This window comes from Trachemys scripta, chromosome 1 (assembly GCF_013100865.1).
Source record: "Trachemys scripta elegans isolate TJP31775 chromosome 1, CAS_Tse_1.0, whole genome shotgun sequence".
Taxonomy (NCBI): Eukaryota; Metazoa; Chordata; order Testudines; family Emydidae; genus Trachemys; species Trachemys scripta.
Window position 1 is genome coordinate 171,192,382 of NC_048298.1, and position 24,859 is coordinate 171,217,240.

A 24,859-nucleotide genomic window follows, 5' to 3' on the forward strand; every position below is an offset into this window, starting at 1 on the left:
CGGCTGTATTAATATCCTAGGGAATCCCCACTTCCCTTCAGTGAGAGCAATAACTGCAGCATATGCTGGCTGTGCCCTAGTCCAGTTCATCTCTCCCCTACCCCCAACCCGAAGTTTGACTTCTATGGATAGTTCCATGTAGTCTGAGCATGTCACAGAGGTTCTTCTCTTGTTCTGCAACCCTCTTGTGCAATTATTCCCTGACCTATGATTTTTAATCATTCACACTTAGACAAGATTTTTTCAAACTATACTAACTATATGTAATATTTCTCTTTGCATCACTAATCATTTTTTGTTGTTGTAAGAACTAGTAGCAGCATGTTTAATGTATATGTGCAGAGACAAATTGGACTGAATCTACTGCAGTCTAGAATAGCAAACTCCTGTGCCTTTTGGATATTGTCTTTTGCATGTACATTTTGTTGTGTATTTGTTTAGTTATTGTAACATATTTTCAGATTCAAGAAAATGTATCCCACTCAGAGGCAAATGCTCAACATTATCTGAACAGGGCAACCTAATATGAAATATTAAGAATTGGTAGATAGAGGAAAATACAGAAAAAAAATGGGTTTGTTTTTGTTTAGACATAACAAAAAGACATTTGAAAGACAATTGTTACATACAACTGCCTTAAGGAAAAGTTCTTGAGGGGTTTAGGAAAATTTCTGCAGAAACATTTATAATCATAGAAGTATTTGTTGGATAAATGGGTAGCAAAACCATACCCATAAGTAACTTTTTCATTGAGCTTCAGTCCAAGGCTTGAGAGGAGAGTTATGAATGTAAATAAATACAAATCAACAGGAGCTCTGTTTTTATTATTTCTCTGGGAATTTCTGTACACTTTGAGAGCAACTTGTTGCAAGCTCAGCAGATGATTAAGTTTAACCTTGATCCTGAGCGAGCTAGATTGGCTTACATTCTATCAGCAAGGGATTTAAATTTACTCGGACACATTTTAATTGGCATTTATACAACATGTACACACAGATGCTGAATTCATTGAGAAATCTTGAATGCCATCTGTTTGACTAGCTTTGCCCTCTATTAAAATATACAATAAAATAAGGCCATATCTTTTTGGCTTGCTAAACTATTTATCTTGCAAAATACAATATTTTCAATTACCCCATTAATAATGGGATATTTTGTGCTAGACATTAATTGCCCACTTTAATTAAAAGTAACTTTATTTCACTTGCCTTCTTGTATGGCTTCTTGCTCAAGAACATTTTTGTTCAGAATTACAGTGCTTTACTTTTACATCTCTGGCAGACTTCTTAGAAACATTCTCAGGGTTTTAACAATTTCTGAAATAGATGCTACTAATGTTAACTTGTGTAAATAATAATCAAGCTAAGTCATTAAATATTTCAAATCTTCTTCTGAGCTAATGGGAAGTTTTGTTTTGTTTTTTTATTTTAAAAAGTATAATGCACTGATTTAAATTGCCTACAGTGAAATTATGGCACCTAGATTTATTTTGTTTTAGGGTATGTACTGTGTCTAAATAAATTTTATGCTCGCTGTCCGGCATGAAAGACAATACGTATCTTCAAGCAACTGGGATAATAAATTTAACTAAAGCACAGTGTTCATTTTTGTATTACATTAACAATAAATACATTTTATATTTTTCATATGCTAAATAATGATTAAAAGACAGGGTCACAGTTTGGGGTGATTTTCGTCCACTGTTTCTCCCTTGAATATGAGGTGGTATCAGTGGTTAAAAATGTGTTTTCTTTTTGTTTTAAATCTCTGGTATGTCTGGTCATTGCCACATCATTCAGAACTGGATCTTCTTACAGTATTCCATGCCTTTATGTCTTCTCGATTAAATTCTTACAGTATATTCTGAATGGGCTATATCTGGAGACTACTTGGGAGTTACAGATGGTATGAAACGTGACAACCCACCTGTAAATCAGTATTACTCAGTGGAAACAAATAACACCAATTCTCCAGAGATTGGATTCTGGGTATTATTCAATGTGTCCCTTTTGATCCTTAATGTCTCATATGGTTTGGGTCCTTACCCCTATTACAGACTGTCTTCCTGCTTTCTAGATTTACCAGCAAGACCACTGGTGGGTTGGGGCCTGATTCAGGAAAGCATTTAAGTGTGTGCTAAGTCCATCCCTGTTCAGCAAAGCACTTCAGCATGTGCTGAAGTGCTTTCCTGAAACGGAGCCCAAGAAGATGCCATGTCTATCCAGCGTTCATTATCCTGTTTATGGAATATTCAAAGCAGGTGCAAAACTAGTGAATTCTAACTCCCATTTTTAAACTTCTAAATTTGCATGTATTAGTCACTCTAATTGTTGTCATAATTACAGTATTAACTGTTTGTTTCAGTTAGTACAGACAATAAAAATTCTAGACTCCATTATGCACCTGCAACACATGCATTCTTCTAGCACTAATGCAACACATCTGCATGCATTCTTCCAGTACTAATAGCTTGACACACAAGCAATACTGTTTGAAAGTGCAAACTCCATTTGTCTGAATGGGTTTGTGTCTACAAATATTGTTAATTGCATATGCAGCTATTAGTGTTAGAAAAGGACACCTACAAAAAACGAAGGTCTCACTGAAAATCTAGCCTTATGAATTTGGGAGAAATATGTTATGACAGTCTCCAGAATGTAGTAATTTTCTGTGGTTGGTGAGTTGACTTCCTAAAGTTCAAAGCCTCTAAGAAGTTGAAGTACTACAACAGCAACATAATAAGGTTATAATTGTTTATTCTGACTGCCAAGAAATGATGTCTAGTTTTTTTTTAAATATGTGACCCTATTTTCTAGATGAGTAGACAATTTCAAATATCAGTAGTTAATAGGGAAAAGAACTTCTTATCTGTGTATTTTCTGGTTTGCAGTTCACTTACTAGTTTCTCAGTTGGTTTTCACATTTTCTGGTTGATTTTAGATTGTAAAATTGATCTGAAGTAATAAAGTAAATGAGCACTTGCTGTATGTTGATATGTAAACTACCGAAAGAGTAAAGTGAATTTAACAGAGTAAAGTGTATTTCTGTTTACTGAAGATCAAAGATATACAGTGACTTCTATCCATGAAATCAAATATCTTCTTCATAATCCTATCCATGGATTTGTTTTCCTCCTAAAATTTCTTCTCAAAGATGAGAAAGCTGATATTAGAATGTAATTGTTGAAGTTATAAAGATGGTGTGTAAAGTCTCCTGTTCTTACCTGTCTAAGATGTTCACCTTTGCTGATTTGTTTGCAGCGCTATCTATTATGTAAAGCTTGTTACAACAGTGTCTCAGTTTTCATCATTTCTCTATGGTAGGTTATATTGAAATAATAACAATTCCCTTGAATACTATGCAATTAGCCTTGCTAGATGATACTGGATGTAGAGATTCAGTTTCAAAGGAAAGGTTAAAACACCGCGTGAATATCTTTTTTCTCTTTGAAGTAGGCTGTTGAGACTTCATTTGGGAAGAAAAGGTATGGCTTCTCCGGCAGTGGGGACCAAAAGAACACCCACTTCAAATACTAACAAATCAGATTGTTTCAATCTGTGTGCAAATAATGCCCCATCAAATATTGAGCTTCAAAGGGCTAAAGAGCTAATGAGTTCAATGTTGATGGATCTAGCAGATTAACTTTCCAATCACACTAGTGAAAATTCCCCTATCTCCTATGAAAAGAAATCATATAAAATATATGCAGGTAATAGGATTTCCTTGACACTTATTTCCATTTTCTTGCTTGTTACCATCATTGGTGTATTCCCACCCAGAAGGTTTAGTTTTTATTATCCATATTTTTTCCCTAGCTTTTATTATTCAGTCCAAATGGGTGGTTGTGTGTGTTTCAAATGGTATGTAGATTAATTTCAGTTGTGGAAGCCTTTAATTATTTATACTGTTTTGGAATAATGTGCATTTCCATTGTTTATGGCACTGTTGTTTTTGATTATGTATCATTGGTCTTGTTTTATTGTAAGGTTCCTCTGTTAATTAAATCTCCAGATATTTTGATAATGGGCTGTGTCCACAAGATGTATGATTCTATGCTCATTGATGGAATTTTCTGGTTAAGATTTTTTTTTTTAAAGGGTGCTTGTAGAGCTATCACTTTTAACATGAACAGAATCACCATAATATTGTCTATTGAACAGTTCTATGGATTTTTTTTAATTAATAAATATCCAGATATTATTCACATAAAGATACGGTGAAGCCTAGAGTTTGGCACAAAAGAATTGGAACTGATAGTATACAGTATTGTTGATTTCCATTCGTTATCAGAAACAATAACGTATGGTTTTTGTTTTGAATTACATTCTTCTCCTTAGTGATGCTGGTTTTAGATAAATTGGTTTGGTAGTGAGTAGATGATGGATATATAATGATGTGGCTGGGCTGGTGTTCTTTATTCCAGGTGTCTGATATGAATAGAAAAATATTCTAGAGAAAAAATTAAAATATGCATAAATAGTTATTGAATTCAGCTTTAATACATTGGCTTTTTAAAAATATATTATACATACTACTTATTTCATTTCTAATATGAATAATCAGAATCTCAGAAATGCATTTCATTCATTGTGAAGGAAAATGTTCAAGTGGATAAAGAAAAATTAGTAATTTTAGGCTGTTTACAGATCATATAAACTTTAAGGGCTCTCTACAGAGAAATACACTGTATAGGATTAGCTGTAAGGTCTCAGCTTGAAAATTCAAGAAAGATTCTAAGCAATCACTTGTAATTGTGGAGCACTGGAAGAGGCCAATCAATCTAATTCAAGTAAAGAGCAAGAGCCAAGCACTTTCTTAAGCAGCAAGAATTTCCCCCTGTGTTTTAGAATCTGATATGCAAACGAATGCTTCATTTCCCCAGGATTTTTAACAGCGAAGCTGAAACTAATGTCCAAGTGCTATTGTCCTGTGTTTCTATATCCACTGCAACTCAGGATTTTTGTATGAATGTTATTTCTGCTGCTCTTCTTGCTAGAACTGATGCGATTATGCATAAAAGAGAGGATCTAATAAATGTTTAGATATACAGAATATGCAGCCTGGAAAATAAATAGAAATGCTGGCAGTGTCAATAGAGTACACACACAGTAAGTAATCAGATTGTATGTGAGAGAACACAGTGGGGAAAGGAAGTTTTGAACTGCTAAAGATGACCTGATGATAATGATAATACCTAGCTCTCTCATAGCGCTTTTTTTTAGTAGGTTTCAAAGTGCTTTACAAAGCTTAGTATCATTTGAATAATCACACTTTTTGACTTCTAAATTATAATGATGTTATAATGAAAAAGGTATTTTTTTTTTATGATACACAAGAAACACAAGTACCAGGATTTTGGTTCCTGCAGGTGTAGGGACACGGGGTGGGAGGAAAGAGCTCTTTGTTTCCTCCTTTCCCTTTGCGCACTCATGTATAGGCAGGTAGGATCTACCCATCATTTTTTATATATGTATGTATTTTTAATAGTCATAACTTCAGATCCCCATTCACCAGAATAGATTCAATGTGTTTGTTTTCAAAACCTGTCCTAAAAAGTGGGGTGTTATTTAAAATATTACTTGGCACTTATATAGTGCTATACAGTGCTGTGTAGATTGATCTTCCAACCACTTCACAGCACTGATCCTCATAATGAGTTTAATCTTCGTATACTAGCATTTTTGTTTTATAAGAATACAAAAAGAGCCCAAGCCAATAGTCTGGGCGCCCTGCTAATATACTTAAAATCACAGTTCAGAGATAAACTGATCAAACAAATACCACATCAGACCTTAGAACATATCTCATCTGTCTTTCTCCTGCTTCTCCTCAAAAGCCCCCCAAAATATCAGCCCTGTGACATGCCATGAAAGTTAACTAATGTGGGCTGCTTTGAACTAGAGGGAATTGAATTCCAGATTTGAGTGGCCCTGATGGGGGGCCAGCAGTCCACTCCTGCTTGTACTGGGAAGGGGAATCCAACTCACATTCTTCTGCTGATTGCAACCAAGTTAGTGTTTAATGAGGGGGAACTATGGTCTTTCACCTAGGCTGGTTCCATGCCATTTGGTGCTTTACCAAAACCATTTTGGGATTTAGGTCAACAAAAGCTCCTTAAATACAGAAGCCACTTGGCAACCTGTGCAAATAACAGAGCTTTAATTTCATGTGCTCACACTAATCAATGTTCCACCTATCAAGCAGGCAGCCAACTTCTGTGTCATTTTCAGCTTCAAAATAGGCTTGAGTTGTAGGTGTATGTAAAGCACAGTAGTTTAATCCTGAAGTGATAAAGGTATTGGTGAGGGTAGCAAAATCCACATCTATAAAATAAGTCAGTACCAATCTTGGCTCAACTCAGCTGATACATCATCAAGTGATCAAGAAGGTGTTCTAAGCAGCCGTTGGTCCAGCCAAACCTCCAACTTATAAAAGTGACTTTATGATGGCAAAAGTGGGACAGAGATCCCCCACCCCAACATCCAGTCTTTTTATATTGGACTGCCACATTCCCAGGATAACAAATGAAGTCACTTTTTACTCATAGAGACTTAAACGGTGGGATCAGAAACACCAAATATAATTATAAAAAATAAAAATATACTTTGCTGATTGTTTCTAGCACGAGATGTTCCTTTCCTCATGGAACTATCAGGCTGAGGAGTTTTGTATAATGGTTTTTTTAAAGAAGTCATATTGTGTTGCAGTTTCTCACATGACATTAAGTGCAGCTTAAACTGATGCCTCCCTAGCACACAGAGCCATGATAACTATAGGCTTTCTTAGGGTTTCTAATTGCTGAAAAATAGACACCCTGCCCTGCCTCTTCCCCCGAGGCCACGCCCCCTTCCCACCACTTCCCCCAAGGCCCTGCCCCCATTTGTCACCCCCTACCCAAGAAGCTGGTGTAATTCAGCAAGCTGGTGCTAATTCATCAGACCTAGAACAGCATGAGAGGTTTAAAAGAAGCATTTGTTCTTTGTCTTTTGGAAAACTTTTTTCTGAGACTTGATTAACAAAATTCTTCACAGAAAAATCATGTAGAAAAACCCTCTAGCCTTAGTAGTGTCATTAAATGCTTCACCTGCTCTATAGGTAGGCTTTCCCCACATACTCAGGAACTTTTTTATTTTTAAAAGAGAAAACCGATTGCACACTCAAATGGAAGCAAACCTAATGAGCAGATTCAGTGTGGTATTATACAAATACATATTGACATTTACCAAATGTGCATCTGTTTACAATTGTGTCCTCCTAATACTTAGGGCTTGTCTATATTAGAAAAGTTGTACAGTCTTAACTAAATTAATGTGAAGTCAGTGTAGTTAAATAGGTGATATCCCCTAATGCACTTAAACCCATTTAATCCTTGTTTAGCATATACTAGTAAAATACTAAATTAAACTAAACTGATTTAAGTGAGTGTTAAAGAGATTTAAGTGCATCTATATTAAGTGAGAAGTACCATCACCACTAATATGCAATAACAAAGTTTTAAAAGTTTTCTATAACTTGGCTAAAAAGCCACCCCATCTCTTTTCTATGTGTTACTACACACCAAATGATACAGGAATGTGAGTTTTTTCTCGGGGTTAGGGTGAATGAGAAGATCCCCAAACTTAGAAAAGGCAAATTTCAGATGTACAAACAAGAACGGCTCGCTAAAACATAATATCCCAAGATAATACCAAACAAAACTGGAAGCATATGTAATTCTGCTATAAAATGCAGCACCCAGTTGTCAGGCTGCTGCTAGCCATGTTCCACTTATCAAGCAGTTTTCCATTTTCCATAGTCCTGATTATCTTGTTTCTGTTTTAGAATCTTTAAATTTGGTACAGATTCTATGGTTTCTGGCATGTTATTTGTTTTGTAGAAATTAAGTCTTTGTAAGTGTCTAAATAATTCTTTGAAAAGCTGGCAAGTGATTTTTGGCTGGTTAAGAAAGTATTGTATTTTAAATCAAACTTATTTTAAAAATTGTCACTAGAATAAGCATCTGAGAATATTTGAATAGAAATGTACTTGTAAATGTATCCACACTTGATAACTCACAAAAAAGTACCCTTGCCCTACTTCCAAAAGATGGGGGGCAGTAATTGGGGCAGACATTGAGGGATGCTGGGATTGTAGGGGCAGTAACTGATGGGGGGTATGCTGCGGGGGCACTAGGATTTTGGAGGGAGCAGTAACTGTCATTGATGGGGTGTGGGGGAAGGCTAACTGGAATTGATGGGGCATTCTGTGGGTGAGTGTACTAACTGGCAGACAAGGAGCACTGGAGTTCGGGGACAACTAACTGGCAGCAGAGGAGGTTGTGCTATGTGTGTATGGGGAGAGGCAGTAATGGGCAGCAGGGAAGGCATGCACTGTTTGTAGTGGGGGGGTCCCCTCCCCAGAGTGGGGAAATCAGGGCACAGCGGGGTGGAGGGGCGGAAGACAGGACTCCCCTTGGCCTGGGCAGCAGCACCTATCAGCTGGAGAGGCTGGAGCTGTGTCTGAGAGCCAGCCAGTTCTCTCCCCCAGCAGCAGCAGCTCAACAGCTGCTGCTCTTCCCATCCTCTCCTCAGTGAGGCTGATTGTGGTTACTCCAGTAACCAGACTTTTAGTGTCCGGTCAGCAGTCTAAAACCAGACACCTGGCAACCCTACTTTCATTTACAGTTCCATTATGTCATCTTAGTCTGTCCAGGATAGGTTAGAGTTTCCCTTTTTTAAATCATATCATTCATTAATTATTTAACTTGCTGGTGACATCAGATATAGCATGCTGTATTGTTGGCAATAAGATTTATGCCAGCCAAATGTGGCTCATGGCATTATTAGGTTGAACAACAATGCAAGCCACCTTCTCCTCTTTTGTTATTTTTATGAAAGATGTTATCGTAACAACAACACTGAAGTTATGCAACTTAATTTTCTGTATCTATTAAAATCCTAATGAAAATTCAAGCTTTGAAGACAATGAAGCTAACATAATATAAACAGAAGTATTAAATCAAAATTAAAATCTTCAGTAATGAAATCTGGTCATCTGCATGCATATTTGTATTTGTATTCATGCTGAGCACTTCTCTGTGTTTCCTTTTATTAATTCTGAATCAGACTATTCGCTGCTGTTTTAGTACACAGCGTAATCCAAAATTTATACTGGTCCTCTGTGCTTAGAATAAGGAGTCTTGTGCTAATATAAATGCTGCCTATTTAGTTGTCTTCAATAACATTTGTTACACATTAAATGCTAGCATACTGATCGATTGGTGGGTTGTCTCTGAATATTTCATAGCAATGGCGGCCAGAATAAAAATCCAGCCGGAGTAGAACTTTTCCTTACAGTTTTATTCTCCTGTACCATTTGCCAAAGGATATAAATGTGAGCTGGTTACAATTCTAAATTCAGACTTGGTGAGTTTGGTGATGTCCAATGCATCATAGAACAGTTTTTTGTTGTTGCAGCTAGTGACTTCACTGCTTGTTGTAATATACTACACTGATCCTTATAATTAGTAATGCCTCCAATTAATCTCCTTTCAAGATGATTGGATTTAAATTTAAGGGTTTTTGTTGTAAATCATAAAGATGTCTGTTCACATATTTTTCTATTTTTGGACAATACTAAATTAAATGTATCAGACTAAGCATTATTTCTTTACATAGAAACACCAAAGATTCATACCTTAGAATGTGACTGAGTGGAACAAACATTCTTCTGGACCATTTGGAATCTTAACTCAGAACAGTTAATTGCATTACATGGAGGCTTTATTTTCTCTAGCACAATTATTCCACTCTTTTCTGAAACCTGTATAAAGACATATCTTCCATTTTCTCTGCAGACTGTGTCTAGCCATGTGTACTTAGCATCATACAATGTTACATATGAGTTTTGGATGAAATGGAAAGATTTCTGTATAAGTACTGTAATAGTTTGATAGATTGCCCAACTCTTTAGTGTGTACATATATAGGTTAAAAGATCTTTTACTGATTGTTATCTAAACCAGCAAGAAAAATAAATTAGACAAATTCCTTTTTTTTTAAACTTGGCGTAAAAAAGTTTAAAAAGTACATGACATATTTGACATAAATGACTTTGACACAAGTTTGTCTAATTGTTTTCACTGAAGGATTTTTCTTTGGTAAATTGTTGTTAATTCACATTTTTATTAACATAGAAGACAAAAAACAAGATAGTACTACTATTAGAATGAAAATATGACCATACCATTGGACTTTCCTGTTTATAAGTGAACTAAAAGTCTGCTATAGAACTAAAATATTTTCCTCTAAAATTGTCTACAGCTGTGGAGAGAAACCATAGTCTAGTGGGATTATTAGTCCCCTGTAATAGACTAAACTTTTAAAATGAGAAAGTAACAATTCAGCAACATTTTTGTAGTGTCGTCTGACCATAGGACTAGATGCCAAGAACTTCTGAATTCTAGTCCTAGTTCTTCATTAACATGTTGGGTAGTTTCAGACCAGTCACTTAACGTGACTTTCTGAAACTTCCACTTTTTGATTGACATTTCAGGCTTGATCTCTGGCTAAAGATGACATGGGGAAAGTTTGAGCAAAAGTATTTTGGCTGTCTGAATATGCTAGTGAAAATATACTTTAAAATAATATAGTATTTTTGGACTGCTTTAGCATCAGAATGAAGATAGAGTTAAAGTATAAGATGGAAACAGTCCTCTTTCAGGAAAAGTGGCATTGATCATGGTGGTTTAAATTGATTTTTATTTGGTGGAATTATGAACAATTGAAATTTGCATACTGAACTTAAGTACAAGGTTATAATGGCTGCAGAGTGAAAATTTTTGTGAAGGCATTCAGTGCATGGGGATAGGGCTTCTCAGTATGGTATCATAATGCATATGCACAAGGGGGCAGTTAGGGTTGTCCAATGCAACATTAATTTTGTCATCTCCTTGCTTGTGAATGCTTAAATGTTCTTTCATAGCATGATTTTAATGCAGGGTTTCATTGTTTTAAATAGAATTCTGTATAACACTTTTAGCTCCTTCAGGATAAAAGGATAAATACACATATGTGTTGATAAGTAGACCTGCTGCTTGAACTACTAATGTGCAAACAAAATAACTCAAAGTATCAAACTATACCTGAGAATGCGTAGATAATCCTCACTTTCCCTTTTTCCTACTGGTTTTGACACTGTTGTTTTCTCACATTTGTTCTAAGAGATTTTTTTTCCTTTTTATTAATAGTACAAAATACACACGTACAATGATGTTTCTGTTGAGAGCCCTCATCCACTCGTCTTTCTCACACAGAAGGTGCTCTTTACTCATGGAACTGGCCTTGGGAAATGTGGAAGACAGGCAGTGCCATCTTGGTGACACTTCTCTTCACCCTTTACCTCTTTGTCCTTCGGTAGCCCCATCTAATGGAGGGGGCAGGACTGGAGAGGCCTGCAGTAACTTAAGCTGCTTCCCAGCTTGGACCTCTTTCTCTCCTCTCCCTTCCTACTTTGATGATAGTCCAAGGTAGCTAGCAGTTAGTGAACAATTTGGTGTCCGAGATCTTACAGGCTCAGTGCTGTGGAGAGGGGTAGTGGGAGGTAGCTGAGCCACATTTTAGAGGAAGAATGTCCTTTTTTGAGGAATTCCCAAAGATCCTCGGTTGTGTGGGTGGAAATCCTGACTTTCTTAATTGTCTGAGGGATACAAGTCCTGCTTCTTCCTAGATAGGAGAATTGACAGGAATTTTCAAGTTTCAGCTGAAAACTGTTCCACTTCTTTGTATGGGTTATGCTTGCGGCCCATTGTTGTGGCTAAATAATTACTTTCAACTATTTAAACCATCATAATCCTTATTCTCCCAAAAAAGTGTAAATTAGCTTTTTGTCAACTTGTCTGTTTATGGTCACACCGAAAAGTGTTCTCTTTTGAATATAAAAAGATACAAACAGTACAAGAATTCCAAAAGAAGCTATGTAAAATAAAGTAAATTACCAATTTTACAAAAAGAAAGAAAGCAGCAACCCTAGATATTAAGCCAAAGTAAGGGCAGTCTTTCCTATGCTAGATCATAACATGTGGAATCTGTGGTATTGGAAGGAATTGCATTTTAGATTCAGTCAATCAAGTTAATAATCAGGGCTGTACTCCTTATCTATTTTCTGTTTTTGTCATTGACCTAAGGGTTGTGTCTCTGTTTGCAGTCCTTTGCCCCAGGCATCACAGATACATCAGTATTTAATTAGGATTCCCACTGTTACAATATGTCTTTTTCAGCACATCAGGTATACATCTTGCAGGAGTTATATCTGTTCTTTATATGACTTCTCACACTTGGCCACTTAATTGGCTCCCAGTTCATCATAATTGATTTAAACATTTTGATTCCCACACAGTGGGATAGTACCATCTTATTTGTCCAAAAATCTGTCTGGACAAACTCAAAGCCTCCGTGTTCAAGTAATATCTAAGACCAGACTGACTTGTTGGTTGACTAGGTACTACTGTATTTTGTCTCTGTCATCTGGAACTTTCTCCCAAGAATCTTAAAAAGTCCTCCCTGAGTATTGTTTTTTAAGTGTGGGGTTCAGAGTATTTACCCTCTGAATACCCAGAGTATTCAGCATGGTTGTTCTACAATGGCATAGACAAGGTATGTTTTAAATTAGTAAGTGTGCTGAACTCCTCCTCACCTGTTTCTTTAGGACATTCTTCATGTAATACTGATTAGTTTGTATTCCAGCCCTCACCCAAATACCTACAAATCAATTCTAAATTAGTAGCAGTGTGCATTTATCTTTATGCCATGTTAACCAATAACAGTATTCTTAGTATTGTTTTCTACTTCTGTTGGGAACTGAAAAATTTGCCAGCTATCATAGCCTCCAATAACTTGGAAGATTTGCCATCACTTAAGCATGTTTTTTTTCCCCTGTGCTTAAAATAAGAAATAATTGTATTAATTGGAAATGGTGGCCTAGTTATGGTAACCATGAACAGTACTGATGATTGTTTTTATCAATAAATAATATGGTTTGTATTCTTAAGCATCATGATTTTGGATGTCTGAATTTGGAGTGCCTGATTTGAGTCACCTGACTTTGAGTCACCTTAAAGAAGTCTTATTTTCATAAATTTATAAGCACTCATCTTTAGCAAACCAGATCCCATTCAGGTGTTTCAAGTTGGTCACCCCAAAAATGAGGTACCCTGGCACTTTTGAAAAATCTGGGTTTGATTTACAAATGCTGTAGTTCTGCCAGATTGTCTAGAAAATTAGCTTCATTTGTTCATATTATACATTGCTAATAAGAGTTTTTACATCATTCTATGCTAAATAAACTTCACCACAGTTCTAAGGAGATTGCCCAATTTGGATTCCATTTTGATTGAGTAAAGGGTTATTTGACCTATACTAGAGCAAGTACTTTTGTATGCTAAACCACAAACTTTTTGCTTGAGCATCTGCACTGTGAAGAAAATTTATTCTTTTGTTGAATAATTGGCGAGTAAGTACATTTCTCAAGTGAGTAGCAATTAAAGCTATTGTACCATTTCCCCAAACTCTCTATATAAAAAAAGCTGAAATAATACAGTACATAGAAGCATAACACTGAGGTCTATAAAGACTTAAAAACTACTAGTATTTAAGAAAATAAGTGATCTCACTATATGCACATTATAATGTCCACCAGAATTTTAATGAGGTGTAATTTAAAGTTTAAAAATAAAATGTTGCATGTTATATGAAAGGCTGGAGTGGAAAAGGATATAATTATAGAAGACCGCTCCTAAGTTCATTCAGCATCAAATTAGAAAGAAAATAAGAGCTCTATTTGAAACGCTTCTTATATTCATTAACTCTAGAATCTCTTCCATTGAGACACCATGGGTGAAGTGTTTATCGATCAACTGTTTAAACTGAATTGGTTGGCCATTGTGGTGGGAGAAATGAAAAAAAAATGATATGGTATCTTTTGCTGCTGCAGTTTGTTTCAACTTTGACGTTGTTAGCCTGAAAAACAGTCTTTAAATAAAAAATAAGCTTATGCAGTGATCTGGTGCTGACCCTGCTGCTGGCAGTAAAGATTCAGCATGATGATATTTCTAATTCATATTAAGAGAATTAATATGTCTGAATACCAGTCAGGTGTTTGTTTTTAAAAACTTGAAGTTTGATGATGTGAACATTAGCTTAAAAATTGATATTCTATAACCAAAGAAAATGCATTCTCTTGCAGAGAAATAAATGGTTTTGCAAGCCAACTCAATGTGAGCTCCTAATGCAGTGATGTAGCAAAAAGGTCTACCACAATCCTTAGATGTATAAAACAGGTGATATTACCTCTGTAGGCAGTATTAGTGAGACCATGGACGGAATTCAGGTGTTCAGTTTTTCAACCTCCTTTTTGAAGTGTGGAGAAGGTCCAAGAAGATGAGTGGTCTGGAAGACACACCTTTATCAGATATCTGATAGTAAAGTGCTCTCGAGTCCTGCTTCCAACTGCTGGAAGTTGAGGTCAGAAAACTTCAAACTGGAAATAAGATGCACATTTATAATAATGAGGATAATTAACCACTGAAACAGATTACCAGGTGATGTGGTATTTTTTTTTTCACTTGGGCTTTTTAAATCAGCACTCTCTCTGTCTGTCTAAAGGCCTGGTCTAGTTCAATGAGGAGGTGTTGGGTGTAAGAAGAATCACTAGGTAAAATTATGTGTTATGCAAGAGATCATACTAGGTAATCATAATGGTCCTTAAAATAATGAATCATTAATCAAACCTTTTCCTTCCATTCCATGCTAACAACCATGTCACAAAATTAACTTCAGTGAAGTCACTCCCAATTTATACTACTGTGAAGAGAAAAAAAAATCAACGGTTACATGCTTCAGTATGTCATTTCCTGCAATGAGATTTTTTTTCTTTTCCATACACTTGAACAGCCCAAAGGTTTCAAGACTTTAACCCTTCTCATTTCCCTGTCTTTCTGAGGGAGTTTATTTTTTCCTTTAACCCTCTGTTACTGAAGGGAAACTATCCTTGTAAGTTAGTTTCAAATATGACATTCCCTGGATTTTTAAATGTCAAACTTTTGGTCAAAATGGGGACAAGTGACTACATTTAGGTTACTACTATTTAGGATTGTGATCTGCTCTAGACCTATCTTTGCCAACATACACAGTTTCAAAGGTGCTAACGTGTGACCTGGGGATCTTACAACTCTGATAGTCTTGGGAATTCCTATGATGCATTACATCTTTTTTGTAGTGACATGCAATGCAATAACAGACAATAACTTTCAGCCTGATTCACCAAGGAACCTAAACATGTGTCTAGCTCAGAGCATGGGAGCAGCCCCGTCGAAAAACTGTGTTAAAGTTATGTGCATGTTTAAATACCCTTGCTGAACGGAGATCCTGAACTCTGGAGGCACCAATAGTGCAGCATCTGATTTGAAGTGCTGTGGTACCTGACAAGAGTGATGTCACAATGTATTCAACCCAGTCAGAAATGCCACCTTTTGGAGTTCAGCAAGCTGGAAAATTAGCATAGTAAAACATTCAGTAGGTAGGTAGGTGTGGGGATCATTGCTGGCCCCTAAAAAAGGAAAATAGGGTAGGAGGTGATTGCTCTCCAACCTAGAGAGTGTTTAAGGGAATGTCCTCGCAGCTAAAAAAGCTGAGTTTTTCACCTCAAAGTAATTAATGTCCATTAGCAGTCCAGAGGTAAAAACACAGTGAAGACCAGGCACTTTAGTTTTGCTGTGAAGTAAACAGCCCTATACCCTGGCCAGGGGTTGACCTTGGCAAGTTTATCTCCCAGTAAAACTTTAAGTGCCTTATCTTCACTGTTTTTTTACTTCAGTTAGCTAACACTCGTTAATTACCTAAGGTGAAAAACAGCTTTTTTAGCTGTGAAAACAAGTCCTTAAACTAACAAAGATAGATCACATATTGACTACTCACAATGGACTGCTCATAAACAACCTACAAACCAATAACTGTGTATAGAAATTGTTCCTTGAATGATTTCAGATACTGCTACATTTAAGAAAATTGCAAGATGCTGGTGGAAAAGTTGAAAACAGATTCAAAATACTCAGGATAAATAATTGATATTGGTTTTCTCAATCCTGATTATTATTAATCATTCTGAATGAAGTTATCTGTTTAAAAGTTTTGAGCATCGTACATGTTTACCTTCTAAGAGTAAAGAGATTTTCTTACTTTTGCAATATTTTCCCCATTAAATTATGCTTGTTTCTGAAGTTTTGTTTCATGTAGTATTTTATCATTCCACATAAGAGGCAAAGAGAAATTACTTTTGGTAATACACAGATATACCTTAGTTTTATCAAAAGAAAATATAAAATGAAGCATTGTTTTTAATGTTACAAGAATAAAAATTAAAACAATGAAGACTTTAAACATCAAATTCATACTACGACAAGCTTTATAAAAAAGCCATGTTGACACAAAGCAGTGTAATGGATTTTTAAAATTGTATTGCTTGGACATAGTGAAGCTTCTGTTAGCACTTTTTTGTTTGAGCTGAGGAAACCTGCTTGTTAGCTGAGACCTGTTTCTTTTCAAAAGCATTGGTAAGGGAGTGACCAGTTATTTTAGTGAAGAGAAACTCTCCATGTTAAATTACCATATGATTCTTAAATAATCCAAAACTGACTTTTATTTTTGTAGGAACATAGGATGACGACTTTACAAGGAAAATAAAATCATATTAATCAGGAACATGGATTATGATTTATATTTTCATAATTTAAAATCAAATTGTGGATTTTGCCACAGTACAAGGAACTTTTTTATAGTGTCCACCTTGAAAGAGATGAAATAATTAGGATCCTGTTGTTGTTGTTGTTGTTAAGAGATATTTTTACTATGAGTAGAGGACTTGCATACCAAGTAGCATTTCTGAGGGTTCACGCCTCCCATCTCCTTTGTAATTTACTCAACCACTGTCTGTCCCTTGGGGTGGAGGGGGCAGGGGGGCAGAGACAGGACATATTGGTTGGTCAGGGCATCCTGAACCAGTCATGGTCCTCTGAACCAGCATTTGATGATGGACCATTTGATGATGAAGCATTACTATGCCATGGGACATTAGTTAAAGCCGCCAATAAAGGCTGCTTGCATAGGGTTACCATTCGTCCAGATTTTCCCAGACATGTCCGGCTTTTGGGGTTAAAAATAGCATCCAGGGGGAATTTGTAAATAGCTACAAATGTCCGTGATTTCCCCCCCCCCCCATACAGAGGGGGGCATGGCTGCAGGAAATTCAGCCGCTCGCATGGGGCTCCAGCAGCCAGAGCCCTCCCCCCCAGCTTCAGATTAGCTGCCAGAGTCCAGCCTGGCCAATGTAGAGCTAGTCCCCTCCCCTCCCTCCCTGCATTCTCAGATCAGCGGCCCGCCAGCAGCTCCTCCTCCTCCCCCCCTGCTGCCCCTCACCTGCTGCCCAGCGCCCCGCTCCGGCAGCACTGTGCGGGGGCAGGGACCGGGTTGTGTGTTGCGCCAGGGAGCGCAGCCACGTGTCGGGCTCCGCGCAGAGCCCAACATGCTGCTCTGAGCGGCAGGGTAAGGGGGCCAGGGGGCTGGAGAAGGGGCAGGGGGTTTCTGGAGGGGGCAGTCAAGGGACAGAGAGTAGGGGGGATTGGATGGGTCAGGGGTTCTGGAGGGGGCTGTCAGGGCAGGGGTGTAGAGAGGGGTCGAGGAAAGCAGGGAGCAGAGGGGGTTGGATGGGTCAGGAGTTCTCGGGGTCCTGTCAGGGGGTGGGGAGCAGTTGGATAGGGCATGGGAGTCCCCGGGGTCTGTCTGGGGGAGGGGGTGTGGATATGGGGCGGGGATGTGGAGAGGGGTTGAGGCAGGCAGGGAGCAGAGGGGGTTGGATGGGTCAGGAGTTCTGGGGGTCCTGTCAGGGGGTGAGGAGCGGTTGGATAGGGCGTGGGAGTCTGTCTGAGGGTGGGGGTGTGAATAAAAGGTTGGGGCAGTCAGGGAACAGGTAGGGATCTAGGGGGCAGTTAATGGCAGGGGTCCCAGGAGGGGGCAGTCGGGGACAAGGAGCGGGGGGGGTTGTGGATTCTGAGGGGGGAAGACGGGGTGGGAAGTGGGAGGGAGTGGATGGGGGCGGGGCTAGAGCGGGGCTCCCCCCCGCCCCAGTATTCTCATTTTTGATTGTGGAAATATGGTAACCCTCTGCTTGCTCTAGTTCTTTGAGAGTAGAGTGTTAGCCACTTCAGATCTGAATCAAATGGCCAGCACTGGGATGACAAATATAGTTTTGGAGTTTGGACTATGATTGGGAACCACTGGACTATTGTTTAATTTGTTTTGAGGAGGCTGTCTACAGTCGAGAAAGCAATCTCAGACTCATTTCATTGTATGAGCACCCTACAAACCATATTTGCTATTAATGTCACACCCTCCTACTTGGTGTAGAGCTCTGTGAGTAACTTCTTCTTCTTCTTTTTTTTTTTTTTTTTTTTTTTTTTGGTAGGCTGGCAGTTTCAAAAAATCAGAAAAAAAATTTCAGGCTGACTGGAAAAGATTTTTTTCAAAATTTCTGATGAACTAAAAAGCAAAAAAAAAAAAAATTTTTGGTTCAAATGAAATGTTTTTCAGGCTTCATTTAACCCAAAATACTGCATTACATTTCAAATGTGAGTGTTTTCATTTTATTAAAAATAAAATTTAAGTACATTTCCAAATTAAAAGTCATTTGAAACTGAAAAATTGAAACATTTTGTTTGGAAAATGTCAAAATGAAACATTTTGATTTTTCTGAAATTTTTTACAGTTGGTGAAACTGACATGAATTTGCAAAAGTGTTGCCAAATCTACATTTTTCACCAAAAAAATGTTTAGAATGATTTTTCCCAGCTCTAGTAATCAGAGTAACGCTTGAGAAGAAAATAATGGTGATGTGTATCTGAACATGTTGTTCAGGACCTACACAAATGTATTATGCATCTACTTACTGTGTTGATTGTCAATAAAAATTTACTCTCAAGTGATTTTTACTCTTAATAATTTTTCTATTGGTTATGCCATAGGATAAATTCTATACAGGAGGTGTAATTGTTTTGTTGACTACAAAATACAAGATTTCTGGATTTGACTTGAGACAAGATTTGTCAAAGCTATTCCTGTCACTGATTAAATTCAACAAGTAACTTCAGAGAGCCTCATGCAGTCCAGTGAAGTCAAAGGGAGTTATCTTGCTGTGTAAGGAACACAGGATCACAGTCATTGTTTGTTGTATTTAACAAAATGTTGAAGCACAATATGAATGAAAATCACCAATAATGTTTCCTAAATTCTGGCATGTGTTTTTCTTCATAAAGATTCTACATGTTAATGTATTAAAATTATCTCCCTGTTTTAGTTGTAATTTTTCCCCGAACGATTTTATTCTTGGAAATGAGATGCACATGGTGAAATTTGACTCTTTGATAACTGAAAGCACATACTGTACTGGATTATAAAGTATACTGCTAATATATCTTCAAAAGGAAATGTATTCTCAATTTACAGTGAGCCTTGACTATAAAGGACAGTGAAGAAAAATTGCTTTTTCAGCAAGAGATGAAGTCTTTAAATTTATAACGTTATGCAAGATTGCCAGGGCCTGAGGCAAAACTGGAGTATGTATCTACTTTACAGCTGCAAAAATAATTACATGACCGCTATCTGTGAAGTAATCTTTAATGGATTACTTTTTGTTAGCTTTTCATTATGTAATGTTAGAGCCAAAATAATTCATAGCAAATGGAAAAAAAAATATTTTGATGTTTCTATGGCCTGGACCTTTGATGTCCTCCTAAGGTATTTTATTATGTGTTGGTTAATTTGTGAAAAGGTCTCAGTTTACAGAGAAGGTACTGCACTTGTAAAGCTGATCTAAGCCTAACAAATGTAGAAAATTACTCAAGTAATTTGCTTTTATTAGGCAAGTATTGAACTTCTTTGTTGCTTCAAAGGTGCTAAAAACCATCCAAGGTGCTATCTAATAGGTTTGCATCTTAATTTATGAGCTCCTCCAGACTTGAGAAGCACTTAAGGTTTGTTAAGATCATTTCACTTGATTTTTTTTTTATTTTATTTTACAGCACATACTTTTAACTTTCTCTTCACTTTATACTAGTGATACAATCTTGGGAACGAAGAAGAGCCTCCATACTCAGATGCTCAGTACAGCTCTTATATTATGTCCGCTTAAAAAAGATGTATTGGAATTGGAAAAGATTCAGAAAAGAGCAACAAAATGATTAGGGGTATAAGGAGAGATTAAAAAGATTGGGACTTTTCAGCTTGGAAAAGAGATGACTAAGTGGGAGGTATGATAGAGGTCTATACAATCATTACTGGTATGGAGAAAATAAATAAAGAAGTGTTATTTACTCCTTCTCATAACACAAGAACTAGGGGTCACCAAATGTAATTAATAGGCAGCAAGTTTAAAACAAACAAAAGGAAGTATTTCTTCACACAATGCATGGTCAACCTGTGGAACTCTTTGCCAGAGGATGCTGTTAAGGCCAAGACTATAACGGGATTAAAAAAAAAAAACTAGATAAGTTCATGGAGGATAGATCCATCGATGGCTATTAGCCAGGATGGGCAGGGATGGTGCCCCTAGCCCCTGTTTGCCAAAAGCTGGGGAAGGGGCAACAGGGGATGGATCATTTGGTGATCACCTGTTCTGTTCATTCCCTCTGGGGCATCTGGCATTGGCATCCAGAAAACAGGATACTGGATACGGCCAGACCTTTGATCTGACACAGTCTGGCTATTCTTATGTTCTTATATAATAGAACTCTGGTGTAGCAACTTAACTCAAATTAACATACCTTGTTGTTAATAAGTGCTATAAGTTAGTTTTAATTAAAAAATTGTGTAACTTTTTGTTTCTATTGCCTTTATGGTCTTTTCTTTGGAGAGGTGGAAAAAGAAGCAGGTTCTAAAATGAAAAGCGGCAGAGGTCCAGATTCACCTCCCATTAAAATAATGGCCAAAAATTCTCATTGACTTCAGCAGTAACAATATCAAGCCCATATCCATTACATTGTGCATCTAGTGTGTATGGAAGGTTTTGGGTTATGTAGGATTTTAAGAGTGTATGCTAAATAGCTTTTAAACTCCTACTTGCTACATTCAACCCATGGTATACATTTAGCTTTCACACCATGCTGCTAGACATTTTGGTGCTTCCGTAACCTAGTTATGACTGGTGGAAATTCAAATAAAAATAATCAGTGTGTTATGAGGGGCAAAGAAGAGAAGAGGTGGCATTAGAAGCAACTGAACTTACTGAAGGTTTACCATCATAAAAGTTGTTGGGAATTGGAGAGGAGATAATGAGCTGCTCTAGAATATCAGTCCTTGAATTGCCATTTTGGACAAATAAAAATGACGTGTCCTTCCCCTGAAAACAGATGTAACCTGGGTGAATTTTTATGTAAAAAATTGTGACACTGTTTCTAAGCTCACAAAGAGAAAATATCTGTGTTAGCTGAACCTTATGGGAAAGGGTTCTATCTATTTAGGCCAAGTATGCTTTCTTGGGTCAGCGTAGACTGGACAAAAAGGGTAGTAATATCTTTTTGGAAATCCACTTTCTAGACTTGAAAACAGAACAGATTCAGCCAATAGATTTTATTCTTTTCTCCTTTAAACAAATTGTCAATCAAACCTGAAAAGCCAACTAAAAACACTAGGCATTCTTTGCTTCTTCATCCCCGAGCATGCTACGCAGAGGGGAAAAGCAGCTATCTGATCTGTCTTCCTATTTACCCTCACTCTACCGGATGTAAGCATCATGATCCACTCATTAAAAGATCTGTGAAGCCTGAGAGTGCTGAGGAAAGCAATTTTACCAGAATGCCTTCCCCTTCAATTCTCTCCTCCATACACCCCCTAACACCAGAGTATAAAACATGATTATTAAATGATGCATGAAGCATCATTAATTAATCCTGTACTCTCCATAAAGTCACTCAAGGCGTCACAGAGCCTAAGTCCTAGATAGTAACAAATGACAACATATCTAGGATTCATGGGTTTTGGTGCACGGATTTCTGCAGATCCCTCTTTGAGCTTGTCTACATTGCCCACAGTTCGGACTATGGGAGTGTGAATAGCAATGCATGCTAAAGTGCTGCGCTGTAACTCCCATTTGTGGACACTCTGGTCACAAACTAAATGGTTCCTGATTTGCATTCATGTAGTCCCGTTTGAAGAGAACTACATTAACGCAAACTAGGAACCTTTTAGTTCGCTCCCACAGCATCCACACACAGGAGTTACAGCGCAGCACTTTGGTGCACACTGCTATTCTCACACACCTATGTTCTGAACTGCAGGGCATTGTAGACATAGCCTTGAGGTCCTGTCCTCTGTTGACACTAGATTACTTCAAATAGAGCGGAACAAATCCACTGTCAGTGCCACAGAGTTCTTTGGTTTTAACATGCTTTTGCATGACATTGACTTGGGGAAGTATGCTGAAACTGTGCTCATTGGAATGAGTTTTAAAAATGTCTTCACCAAATATGGATGTTCGCCAGTGTGGATAGGGCTTAAAGCAAGGGTAGGCAACCTATGGCACGTGTGCTGAAAGCGGCACGCGAGCTGATTTTCAGTGGCACTCACACTGCCCGAGTTCTGGCCACCAGTCCGGGGGGCTCTGCATTTTAATTTAATTTTAAATGAAGCTTCTTAAACATTTTAAAAACCTTATTTACTTTACATACAACAATAATTTAGTTATATATTATAGACTTGTAGAAAGAGACCTTCTAAAAACATTAAAATGTATTACTGGCACGCAAAACCTTAGAGTGAAGAAATGAAGACTCGGCACCCCACTTCTGAAAGGTTGCCGACCCCTGGCTTAAGGTAATGGGGAGAGCTGACAGTGCAGAAAAACCATAATTGGAGATATTTAATTTTAGATGAGATCTAACACCTATCTAGCATAGTTCAAGAAGAGTATTATTCACTGGAGATCTCCTTTGTAGCCTAAATCATTGTATAATTTAATTGTTCTCAGTCCTAACAAAAACAGTGACTTGTTAAAGTGGCCATTAGAAGCCAAAGGTCTTTGCTGTCTAGTAAAAAGCAACAGAGGGTCCTGTGGCACCTTTGAGACTAACAGAAGTATTGGGAGCGTAAGCTTTCGTGGGTAAGAACCTCACTTCTTCAGATGCAAGTTGCTGTCTAGTGTGCACTGATGTGTCAGTAATGACTTTTCTGTCTTCCCTCTTACAGTATTACGAGATGACTTCAGACAGAACCCTTCTGATGTAATGGTAGCTGTGGGTGAACCTGCCGTGATGGAATGCCAACCCCCAAGAGGCCACCCAGAACCCACTATTTCATGGAAAAAAGATGGGTCCCCACTGGATGACAAAGATGAACGAATTACAGTAAGTGTAAAAATCTGACATTTGAGAATACTGATCTTTTCCCCTTTCCATTCACATCATTCCTCAGCAAACAACACTAATCTACCCATTATCAGTGTGTTCATCTGCAGACCTTCAGCCCCTCTGTATTCCTGCCCTTCTGTTGCCTTCCCTAGATGTTGCAGAGGATGCATCTCATTTGCACAAAGCTGGAAATGTACCCTGTCTAACTTCAGACTTATACCATCTAACTGTGGGCTGTGCATTTCTATTTGTTAGAATGATCATGTGCAACACACTCCATCCCCCTGCTTGAGAGGAGAGCTGGCCAGAGAATGAAAATCCCTTCCTAAGAAAAATGTTGCATTTTTACAAATAATTTTCATTCTGAACTCGGATTAAATGTCAAAACCACAGTATTTTTCACGAGAAGGGAACGTGCAAAGTGAGTCTGACACAACTCTTCTAGTCTGGGTGCTGGAGAGGTTAAGTTCCCCATCTCTCTGCTTCTCTGGGTGCCAAAGTTGTGGGAAGGCGGGGAGGCTGAGTCTCTGGCTTCCAGAGCTGGGAGGCTGGTGCTTAAGCGACCTCACCACGGTAGCCCTCCTAGATACTTTTCTCAGTTTCAGTCTCTACAAGTGGTCAGCCAGGGAGCTGCCATTTTGATTTGCCCAATGGAAAATTGAAAATTTTCAACAAAACTCAAATTTTCTTGTGGAAAATTTCAGTTTTCAGAAAAAGGTATTTTTGTCAAAAAAAAAAAAAAATCCTTCTAAAGAAAATGTCTGACCAGGTCCATTTGAGAGTTATGTTGCAATCTGTAGCTTGTGAAAATAAAATTGTTCACATTTTCCACTGTCACATAATCTTTGTCTTTTGATTACTATTGGTATCTAGGCTCCATAGTGTTTTCTTTCAAGCTAAGTAATACTTCAGTGGTAAAGGTGACCCATTAGTAGTGTAGGTGAACCATTTATTAAATTCCTTTGAAATGTCTCTGCTCTGTTCCCACAGCAGAGTTATGGATTGGATTAGAAAGTATAATAAGGTGTTTGGGACAAAATCATATTTCTTTAGGGAGATAATACTTATTCTGCTTTCTGGAGGTAAGCTCTCTTCTCATTAGAAGTGTTTTCATACGCTTATGTAGGCTGAAGCGTGCAGTGCACGGGTTATTCTCGAGTATGGTAAAAGCAAATCAGAAAGCTATCAATCTTTTAATTTTGACATGCAAAACCATAAACAGTTGTGCCTAATTGGCTTTTAGTAATGCTAATGCATAAAGAGTTCAAAAATCATTTATATGCTGCCAACATGGTGATCCAAGACATCGCTCTCTATGGTTGGAAATAGCAACATCTGAAAATGTACTTCTTATAAGATCATCTCTGCATTATGTGAATTACTAGTGTTAAGCTGATGTAAAACACTGGAGATACACTGTTTATACCTTAATCAC

The 24,859-nt window shown here is 37.6% G+C and overlaps 1 protein-coding gene across 4 annotated transcripts in view; it reads left to right on the forward strand.

Moving 5' to 3' along the window:
- ROBO1 (roundabout guidance receptor 1) overlaps positions 1 to 24,859 on the forward strand; it is a 1,057,321-nt gene that overhangs the window by 881,904 nt on the left and 150,558 nt on the right. For all 4 annotated transcript variants that reach the window (XM_034792356.1, XM_034792366.1, XM_034792373.1 and 1 more), the window contains one exon: positions 23,264 to 23,421. In XM_034792356.1, coding sequence (XP_034648247.1) covers positions 23,264 to 23,421 — 158 coding nt within the window. The remainder of the gene's footprint in view (positions 1 to 23,263; positions 23,422 to 24,859) is intronic.